The 11834-nt window shown below is 36.5% G+C and overlaps 1 protein-coding gene across 1 annotated transcript in view; it reads right to left on the bottom strand.

Moving 5' to 3' along the window:
* The window catches only part of LOC110017983, a 19052-nt gene that overhangs the window by 440 nt on the left and 6778 nt on the right, over positions 1 to 11834 (bottom strand). Inside the window, exons 3-4 of the mRNA XM_020715185.1 lie at positions 10548 to 10646; positions 774 to 851 (exon numbers count right to left, since the gene is read on the bottom strand). Of these exons, the coding sequence (XP_020570844.1) occupies positions 774 to 851; positions 10548 to 10646 (177 nt within the window). The remainder of the gene's footprint in view (positions 1 to 773; positions 852 to 10547; positions 10647 to 11834) is intronic.

Below are 11834 nucleotides of genomic sequence, written 5' to 3'. Positions count from 1 at the left end.
AGCAGGAATTCGGCATGCTTCAACCTGAATGAAACATTAACAAAAAAAAAAAAAAGATGTTTTAATTTGAGTTTGGGGTGGCAGTGTGGTGCCGCACAGTAGTTTTTTTGTTTGACAAAGCTGCATTCTTCCTAAAAACTACATTTTCACAATATATCTGACTATTTGCGGTGGTTGCTAAAAAACTGCAGCCAGACTCTTACAAAAAAAAATTGTAATATCCACCGTAGTTTTTTGAACTACAGCTTCTTATTCAGCAGCTTCACAGTTTTCTTCCCCAAACAAACCCTTACATACATATCACTTAACTCCTATGTATTTACATATTTAACATCTAAACTTTAATTTTTACATATATGACATCTTATTTATGCACAAAAGAGTGTATTTCACTATTTAAAAGTTAAAAAAAAGAACACTAACAAAATGGTTAAATCCCAAATGTTTGGAAGCATTCAGATCACAAAAACTTCCAAGCAAAAACATTTAAGAGGATAAGCATGCATGCAAGCGCAGAAGATAATGCAAATTTTAAATAAATCAAATAGAATGGCCAAGTGAAAAAAAAAAGATACGAAGAAGTCACTCCAGCCAAAAAATTCAGAATTCTAAGGCAGACAAGCTAACAAATGAATTATTTCATTGATGGGAATAAATTTTGGTGAGGACCATTGTTTATGTATGAAATAACCACTTTTAAAATGATAAAACAGAATAACAAAACAAAGGTTGGAACTTGAAGAGGTAACTGAAAACCAAAGAAGAATACCAACAAACCTTATGCCTTCATCCACCGTCTCATCTTTTATAAGACCCGCAATCTTCTCAATACCCCGGTAAGCCTCGAAAGCCTAGAGCAAAGGTAAATGGAAAATTGCAAATAATCTCATTAAAATATAATCTTGAAATAAAAGAACACGCATGTTGCAAAAAATAGGAAAAAAATGATGTTACGATGTGTGGAGACAAAACAGGGGAGTCGGTGCATAGGCGCTAGCTATGGGTGCTCAAGTGCCCACTGAGCGCGTCTCACAGTGGAGCCGGCGCCCCACATCCAGAGAGATCGGCGCCTATGCACTGCTCTATTGACGCTCATTATTGGGCGCCAATACCGAGGGCTTGGCACTTAGGCGCAAGTCTAGGGGCCTAAGCACCCAGGAGTGTTTTCTTTCAGGATTTCTTTTTTAATCCTGATTTTGAGCAATTTTGTAAGGGCTTTGAGTTTCTTTCTTCTGAATTCTTTGATGAGCATCCCGGTTAATGTGAGGAGTGTCGAAGAGATGAATTTTAGTGATTTGACATGATTCTTGCGTCATATCAGAAAGGGAATATTGAAAAGTGAGTTCTGTCAATTTTCTTTGTATGTGGAGAGAAAACTTGGATAAGTTTCTTATAAAACATTCTAAATTTCATAGTGAAAATTTTTTGTGGTGTTGCTCTTGGTTTTTTTCCTGTTCTCAGCTTTTTCCACATAAAATTCTCGTGTGCATTTCTGGTTACTTTGATTGTGCCTTCCATTTAATTCTTTGTTCCGGTTTTCTCGAATTGATGTGATCCTGTTACTCCGCAGTGTGGTTTAGTTTCTAATTGATCCTAAGCCTAGTAAAGTTGTGAATTGTTCGTTAGAGATTTCCTAACAAAGAAGTGTAACAGAGCCTAAACAAAAACGTGATAATACTAGATTTTGTGTGCTCGGATAGAGAGTGCAAAGAAGGAGAATTAAGGTCAAAAGTGTAGACAAAATAAAAACACACAGGCAAGCATAAGAGATCTGAAAAAAATTCTAATGGCAAGATTTAAGGTATCATGAAAAATATGGATAATCTACAATACAACTCTTAAATGTAGGATATTTTTTTGTTTGGATATAGAATGACAGAAAACAGTTGCATTTTGCACAAGAATACAATCATATAGTTGGATGGACGAGAGTCCTGTCTTTCTACTTTATATTGCACAATCCTGTTCAGTATTTGTGATAATAGAATATGTTCTTCTCAACCAACTGGATGCACCCAACTAAATTTACCTATTTACCGAAGTTACAGAGCACTAGATACCGTAAGAATTCAATAGAACCAAATAAATGAGACCAACATGATTTCATGCCATCAATAGCACAAAGTTCTATGTTTAGATTTATAACCAAATATAGAAAAGATGAACACTGAAGCACTACAATTTAGGTGAATTACCATTAATGGCCAACAAAGATTTCTTTTTTTCTTTTTTTTTTTTTTAATTTTGTAAATGATCAATAGTTCAATTGGTGTTGCCTCCACCCAACAAAGTATGAGGTGAGAGATCACTTCCACTCTTCTTGGATGGTTCTTTGAATAGTCAATTAATATTTCCTCCACCTCATCAAATCCTGATAAATAGAATTCCATAAGAACATAAGTATGTAAACATGAAAGTTTAGGTGTGAGATATGTATTTAGGTGTGAGATATGTAATGGTGTGAGATATGTAATTACATAAGAATTGTATGCTACGTATGTAAATTTCCCTTTTTTATGTTTTTTTTGTATTGCTACGAGAAGATTTCACTCATTTTAGCATGTTTTTAAGACTTTCACGTTTATGTAGTCTTCATAAAACAGATGTAAATCTGGGAAAGAATTTTATTTCTCGCTTTATATGCATTACACCTTATTACATATATTATATAATAGTGTGGCTGGCATAGTGGCCCGCAAAACAGGAAACATGAATCCTTTTTAAATTAGGAATCCCCCCAAATAGGAAAAACATAAAAAATATGATATATCTAATAGAATGAAACACAATTAGTAAAATATATTATAAGGAAAGGAAATAAATTCCTTCCTAATCAAGCATGTGGATCGACACTTTCCTACACTTCCCCTCAAACTAAGTTGTATATATTGTACAAAACCAAGCTTGAACTTCAATTCATTATAACTAACCTTTAATAGTGCTTTGGTGGGAATATCAGCAATCTGAAGTTGTGTAACATAATGATACTGGAGTTAACCCAAGTCACAATGAAATAGAAATATTATTGTTGAATTTAAATATGATTACAACGAAGATTCTTCAAATAAGAAATAAATGATAAACAAACACCATTAAAGTGGATCTCAAGGTGGAGGTCGACTAGGTTGATTGGGAAGGTTGGCAGAGGTGGCGCCGTGCTGGCAGCAAAGGAAGATGGTGGCAGTAAGGGAGAAGTGCAGAAGTGCAGGGATATCAAGTATGGAGGTTGTCTTGGGTGTGACACAAGGAATGGGGGCGAACAGTGATGGGACAACAAGATAGATGTGTTCCCGGGCTGTCTGGGATGGCAGTGGCACAGTAGGAAGGTTGGGACAACGGGGAGGTGTGGTTTGGACGGCAACAATGAAGGAAGGGAAAGGAAGGTGGCTGGTAGGCAGAGAACTGCATAAAACAACAAACAGGGTGTTGTTGCGGGCGACTGCAGTGAGAGACAGCGTTAGGGAGCGATGCGGGAGGATGTGAAATGGAATAGGAGGAAGATAACCACCACCTCGGGAGAGAGATACAGCTGGAGCATCACTCAATCCCTCAAATACAACCTTTGAAGTGGAAACGGACGTTGACCGATGTCTTGATAGAAATCTGAAAGAAAGACACAATAATCTACCCTAAACTCAGCAAACATACATATAAATAACTCCAAGCGGGTGAGAAACAAAAATGGAAAAAAAAAAGGAAGCAACATGCGGCTAATCGCGACTCCCAATAGGCTGGAATCGGGCTTGGAAAGGAAGGCGGGCCGTGAGCGGTCGTATCCCAACCCTAAGAAGGAAAGGTAGGCGGGGAATTGAGCAAAGTGGGGTGTGAGCAGTCGAAACCCAACCCTAAGAAGGAAAGGGAGGCAGGGAATCGGGAAATGCGGGGCATGACCAATCGAATCTCGACTCTAAGAAGGAAAGGGAGGCGGGGAATCTGGAAGACGGGATGTGAGCAACAATTCCTTATTATAAGAGGTCAGCCGGTTCAGAAGGAGGCTGAACCAAACCCTCCCCATGTCGGTTCAACTGGCCTTCTCCCCAATCCCCACGTCACATAGCTTAGCCAAACAATTTCAAAGTCAATCTTTTTTGAGATGAAGCATAAATCAATCTCAATGTGCTTTATTCAGTCATGATGCAAAAAAATTTTGCAATACTAATAGTTATTTGACTATCACTGAACATCTTAATTTTGTCTTTATTCTCAACATTAAGTTCCCTCAATAGCCTTTGAATACACATTCCCTCGTATATTTCTAAGGCAAGTGTATGATATTCAAATTATGCTAAACTTCAAGAAAACAATTAATTTTTTTGCTTCTTCTCCACGTGAAGAAATTATCATAGATGTATGAATAGTATCCAGTAATTAAATTCCTATCAGTTACATTTTTTGCACATCTAACATCCATATATACCTCAATCTCACAATTTTCAAATCATTCAAGGAGCAAACCATATTCTGGGGTCATCCTGCATTCAAATGATCCTCATTTGAATTCTTTATGTGCTGGCTTACTATATTGGCTGAGTATACAATAGCAAGTCTTATGTGTGATAACTAGAGTAATTTGCCCAAAGTCTTTGATAACTTCGCATATCTTCATCCTTTTGTTGGAATCCATGAGTGTCAGCAAGTTTAAACCCAAGCATGTCAGTTTCATTCAACATATCTAAGATGTACTTTTTTTGAGATATGACAATTCTATCCTTAACTCGAGTCATCTCCATTCACAAAAAAATATCAGTCAAGGATACTTGATCTCAAATTCTATTGCAAACATCATTTTTAGTTTGATACTTTCCTCTGAATCACCTGTCAATATAATACTATCTACACATACTATGAGAATAGTAATTTTGCCTCTATGATTGGATCTAACAAATTATATATGATCAACTTGTCACTAATGATATCCATTTGTAATCACTATTTTAGCAACCCCGTAAAATTAAGTGCAAGGAGATTGCTTCAAACTATATAAAGGCTTTTTCAACTTACAAACCACCCTTTTATTCAACCTATTTTCTAAGCTCGGATGTATAGTAATGTATACATCTTCATCAAGGTCACCACTCAAAAAGGCATTTTTGACATTAAGTTGATATAAAGACAAATCATTATTTACTGCTCATAATAGTCAATCTCATATGACTACGTAAAGCCCTTGGCAATTAGTTTGATCTTAAATCTCTCTACACTTCCATCTCCTTTGTATTTAACTGTGAATATACATTCACAACCTACAAGATTATTTTCATGAGATAACCCTGTAAGTGTCTATGTGTTATTTTTTTATGGAGCATGAATTTCTTCCTTAACTGGTTGCTTCAATGCTGACACCTTTAGAGCCACTTGGATAGAATTAAAACCTGCACATTATCAAAATTTGTTACAAAAGCCCTAAAAGATGGTAGCAACTTCTCATAAGTTATATATCTTTCAATTGGAAGATCAAAACAGACTCAGAGATCTTTCTTTTGTACAATTGGTTAATTAAAGTGAAAAACCATTGGTGTAAGAAGGTCATGAATTGAGGAATCCATATCATTATGATTATAAGATGTAAGAAGACTTAGTTCTAGTTCTCGATAGTCTTAAGTCTACGTAGTATCCTCCACATGCTCAGTGGTCCTAGTGTAGCCATGAAATTTCTAATTCTAGTGTCACATTGAAGTGGAGTCGAGACAATTGAGATTGTTTTTGTGAAAGGGTTTGGTTCATCAAGTGAAGCTAGTTAAAGGAAAGAATTTGCTTCAATTAAAGAAAAATAGCCTAAGCATCATAGAAAAAATTCCGAATATGATCTTCCCTTTAGTTTTCCCCTAAGTTTTACAATTCAGAAAATAAAATTGATTCTCAAAAAGATGACATCCATGTAGTAGCATACTCTTAGGGTCTGTTTGGGGCAGTTACAGCTTCTCGATTTTTCAGCTGCAGCTTAGCTGCCCAAGGAAGCAGTTGCAGGGAAGCTGCTGTGGGGAAGCTGGCTGGTTATTTGTTGCAGTTGTGTGAAAATAACTGTGTGACAACTGTTTCTGAACAAATGACCATCATGTCCCTGTTTAATAATGTTGTTCGTAAGAGAAATGTTCTAACCATGTAAATAAATGAGAATTGAATGGTATTAGAAATTTATGACAATTGTTCTAAACCTGTTTAGAATACGCATTTAGAATTGAACTGTTCTAATCATGTAAATAAAAGAGAATTGAACTCTGGCAACTGTTCTAACCCTGTTTAGAATATGTTTTTAGCGCTTCGGGCTTCGAGAGAGTTTGAGAGATACAGAGTGAGTTCGTGCTTCTATCATCTTCTTCTCCTAAACAATTGCTCTAATCCACTCCAATGGTCACTCAGAGAGAGAGAGAGAGAGAGAGAGAGAGATTTGATAGTTGATTGTAGGGCTTGTTTAGCTTGGCCGACGTAAACTCTGGAATGATCCAAAGTGTGTGGTATTGTTAGGGTTGTCGGGGGATTCTCCCTTCAGGCAACTGCATGCATGGTGGGTAGCAGCATCATGGATGGTCGGGTATCCTCTCTTTTCGAAACCCTCTCCTACATTACTTTTCCTTTCCCAGTTTCGTTCAAAGACCATTCCCCTCTCTGGACAAAACCCTCACTTATGCCCCTTCACCTATCGGTTTCGTCAAAATCCATCACCTTCGGGATGGAATCCTCGCGATTAGGCTAAACTGGGAAGGCAACGACAGGATTGCAGCGCTTCCCCTTTGCGTAAAAAGCCGAAGGAGGAAGAGGATTATGGCAGAATTAGAGCAGAATCGAGGGCATGGGGTGTAAAAGGCCGATCGAGAAAATCGCAAGGTAGAACCCGCGACCTGTTTTTTACCCTCACCGCACCACAAAGTCGCCACCCCAAACAGTATTAAATCGCGGCACCCGCCGTGAAGTCGTCCTGTCGCCGCCTCAAACGGGGCCTTAGTGGTTGGAGAGTAGCATTTGTACCTTTTTTTATTGGAGTAACCGAGAAAGATGCATCTGAGAGACTTAAGATTAAATTGATGGATGTGAACAAATGTAGAACAAACAAATATCTTCAATGATAAGTCAGAAGATAGAGAATGGATGCGTTGATAGGATTCCACGAAAATATTATAAAAAATTTGAAATTTTAGGACTCGACTAGGTATCCCATTGATGAGATATGTGGTTGTGAAAATGACTTACCTAAAAAAATATTTAACCACGTGATTAAAGAATATAATGACAGGGGGCCACCTAAAGTGTTTATTTCTCCTTTAGCGATCTCATTTTGTTGACAATATCCACACAAGAATTTATATAAATAATACTATGTTTAAAAAGATAAGGACTGAGAATGAAATTAAAAAAATTCTCAACATTAACAATATTAAAATTTTGAATTTTGCTTTGGAATTGGGTGAGGTTAATGGAATGAAAGAATTGGAATATGATGGTCATTTTTTATTTTTCATTCATAAAGAATGTCAATCTTATTCTTATGTGAACATTTATGCATGATACAAACCATCATGCAATAATTACATTGTTAACTTATAAGGGTCCTCAAATATCACTGTGAATTACAAAAAAATCGATGAGAAAGCTTGTATTGCACTTTATAGTATACATTTCTCCTATGCTTTACAAGTTATGGATTTCACATCGATAAAGACTAGGTTTTTTAGTGATAAATAAATATGAAAATATATTTTTCAAGAACGTAAAATTTGATTGACCAAAATGATAATGACAAAACATGACTTGATTTTCAACTAAAAACTATATTTACAAAATTTGAATTAGACTCGGAAATACAACTTGATAGATGATCTTGCTTACATATGAAATTAATTTCTTTGGACAACTATAGATTACCACATGTCACAACACTATCAATCATTTTTTCTCGAATCCACGACTAGAAAATCACAATAATTAGAATAAAATTTATTCACATATTTTAAGTCATAATTAAATTCGTTGAATGAGATTAGGTTTCAGTTTAATTTCAGAATATAAAAAGTAGAGTAGAGATGAAGAACTTTAGTCAATTTGACTGATCTAGTTCCTGCTACTGGTGAGAATGAATCATTGGCTATTTGAACTGCAAAGTGACTGACACATGGGTTATAATTTTTGAAGTTGATGTCTCATGTCATATGATCTAAAGCTTTGGAGTCAACTCTCTAAAATTTTTTAACTTATTATTTGGAAACTAAAAGCATGAGATAAGATTAAATGGTGTGCTAACAGCCTGATAGGTTGCTCAATAGAGGATTGTGATACTTGTCCAACATTGTAACTATTACTAAACATTTTCTATAATGCATCAATTTGCTTCCCAATGAACAGGTTGAATTCTGAATTATTGTTGGTTGTGATAACAAAATTTGCACGATTCTCCTTATTATATCTTCCATTATATGACTTCCAATCTGCAAGTTTATCGTATAATTTTCAACATTTTTCCTTCACATGATCAGGTTTCTTTCTTTGAGCTTGTTATTCTAAGAGGATTTTTGAATGTACAAGGTTGATCTTTCAATATATGGTATGGTATGATTATCTGTTATCATCAACTTCTTGCTGCTTTCATCCCTCGAACTTCTGCAAATGCCTCCCAAATGTTAGGGATGGGTTTAATTTCCTTGATTCTTCCCCCTAACTTTATCTACGTCTTTAACGAGGCTAAGCATGAATTTCATAGTTCTTTTCTATTCAACAGTTCTCCTATACAAGGCACAATCATCGAAACATTTCTAAGACTAAACCTCATACATGTCCAATTGCAACCAACCGTGTGTGAGGGTGTTGAAATAGTGAGTAATGCTCAATTTTCCTTATCATAGATCATATGTACTAGCTCAACTTCAAATAACTCTGAGTTTTCAGTGCATGGTTCGGATTAATGTGCGGCCTCCCATACTCTTTGAATGTTCTATAGAGTAGAAATTTTTCTCCAACCTCCATAGTCATGAAATTTATTAACCATAATATAATCATGTGGCTGTTAGTTTTCCAAGCCCGATATTTGGAATCTATCATTTACGGAGAAGGAATTTCGTCTGCGAGATGTTCATTTTTCTCCTCTACTACATATGTACATGAAGAAAAATTGTGACCATTTAAGAAAATTATGGTCATGCAGTTTATATTTCATGACTAGGTGAGAGGAGTTATTAGGTATAATAGCAACTGAAGACATAGGCTCACATCTTAAGGTGACTTTCGCGAAAGAAGATTGTGTGGTCAAGTTATATTTAGCCATGCTGAGATTGTGAAGCCCGAATCGAGAAGACTTGTTACTTGAATGAAAGTGAGAGGACCCTTAGCTCAACTCCTCGACTAAAAGAGCAAATAGGAACTAGAGGGAGTTATGAACCTCTAGGTTTCCACATGTTTGGCACCCAACAAGAGGTGGTTAGGCCGCTTGCAAGCCGATGACTTGTGAGATGGTGGCAAGGGCAAGTCGAATAAATTGCAAATACCAAATCGTTCGTGGCTTCATCTAACGGAAGAGGAAGAAACAAACTGTAGAAATCCTCAAACTATTCGAACGTTGCAATCTGGCCGAACGAAAGAGACGAACGGCATAGTAGCGGCTCATGCTTACGAGAAGATTTGTTATGATGGAAGAGACCGACGACGAAATAGCTGTGAAGTTCCAAGAATAGGGCACGTATACGTCGATTGAGAAGGTAAGGCAAGAGCTTTAGATTTTGGTTTCTTGTGTGTGTTGGCCTCCATCCTAGGTGCGTACAAAAGAGGGAAGCGAGAGAATCCCGAGCTACTTATGGGATTGCAAACAGAGGCACGAAGAAAGAAGTTTTCCGCTTGTTGTAGCGAACCGAGTTGATGAGTGGATGCGAGACGAGGATGCGAGACACCATAACAATGCGAGGTGTTACGCGAACTGTTCGAACAGAATAATGATTGTGGCTTTCTCAAGCAGCAAGGCTCACGTTGGGAGAGAGGCACCGTGACTCTGATACTATATATAAATCTGGAAAAACTTTTATTTTTGACTCTACTCAATGCATTACACCTTACTTTTATCTCTCTCTCTCTCTCTCTCTCTCTCTCTCTATATATATATATATATATATATATGTATGTATTTGTGTGATCAGCATATCGGTCCACAAAATAGAAAACAAGATCCATTTAAATTAGGAATCCCATCAAATAGAAAAAAAAATAAAAATAGGAAATATCTAATAGAATGAAATATAAAAAATGAAATATATTATGAGGCAAGGAAATAAATTCCTTTCTAATCAAGCATGTGAATTGACACATTCCTAAAAGATTCCTAATAGTAAGAGGGTAATGACTTACGCATGCTCCTGACAGGAAACTGTAGAAATAATCTAGAACCACTCATGGGAGAAAACTATCTTGTGTGCTTAGATAATATTCAACAATAACATCCGATTCACCTAGTCATGAATCATGTGATGTTATTGTTTTCCAAATGAAGACGGCTTAACATGGACAAAATCAGAATGAAGTTCAAGTGAGTTCACATATTCATTCTGCAAAAAAAGTAATTCAGATCATACCAACTGATTCGCTGAAGACTCCAACATTAATGATATTAATGTATCCAAGCATGCCCCCTGCTCCAGTGTTCCCCGGTTTGATAATATGCTGATGAGAACCTGCATCAGGTAGATTATGCTCAATCCCCAAAGACAGTAGAGCGTAAAATAAGGTTTTAACAACAATTATATTAGATCAAGACAGAGAAAATGTAACTTTAAAAATATAAATCAAGCACAATTCATTGTCATAATAATCTTTAAGTATTAAAAAAGATCCTACAATAAATGCACAAGAAAAGAAGAAAGTTATTTTATCCTTCCCATATTGCAAAATGTAGCGGAAAGTTACTCAATCAACTTTGACATAAAGATGGCAGATTAGAACATAAAAACAACCAAACGTAGTCAGAGGGTGCTGCAGCGTGTCAAAGAGCTAACGATGCTTATATATATATATATATACGAGCCTCCAGCCACTCCTAATGTGCCTAACAATTCGAGCACCACCTCCTTAAGGCCAATTGTGCCAGAGGGAATTTGAACCCCCCAACCTGAGGGGTCTTATGCCGTGGATGCCAACCAACAGACCGGGGCACACAACATACATATATATATATATAGCTGAGATTACTTCAACTAGAGTATAAATATTCTCATAATATATGGAGAACTAGACAATAAAGGATGTCTTCCCTATGTCACTACAACAACAACAACAACAACAAAGCCTTAATCCCACTACGTGGGGTCGGCTACATGAATCCTTTTTCTCCATTGCGTCCTATTTAGTGTCATATTTTCATTTAGTTCTAGTAAATTAAGATCATTTTTAATACAATAAGCCCAAGTCTTCCTAGGTCTACCTCTGCCTTTCTTAACACAAGTCGAATTTAAAACATCTACTCTCCTAATCGGATCATCTAATGGTCGACGTTTAATATGACCAAACCATCTAAGACGACTTTCTCTAATTTTGTCTGTCACAGGAGCTACACCAACCCTATCACGAATATATTCATTCCGCATTTTGTCTCTAAGTGTAAAGCCACTCATCCACCTAATCATTCTCATCCCGGCAACACTTAACTTATTATTATGCTTCTCTTTTAAAGGCCAACATTCAGCGCCATAGAGCATTGCAGGTCTCACCACCATCTTATAAAATTTTCCTTTCAGTCTTAGCGGTACTTTTCTATCACACAAAAGGCCCGAAGCATTCCTCCACTTCAACCAACCAACTTGAATTCTACTATTAACACCCCATCTATATCACCATCGCTTTGGACAACAGACCCGAGATATCTA

This window comes from Phalaenopsis equestris, unplaced genomic scaffold (assembly GCF_001263595.1).
Source record: "Phalaenopsis equestris unplaced genomic scaffold, ASM126359v1 Scaffold000002, whole genome shotgun sequence".
Classification (NCBI taxonomy): domain Eukaryota; kingdom Viridiplantae; phylum Streptophyta; class Magnoliopsida; order Asparagales; family Orchidaceae; genus Phalaenopsis; species Phalaenopsis equestris.
Note: the sequence above shows the minus strand (reverse complement) of the source record. Positions and strands in the feature narration are given on the sequence as shown.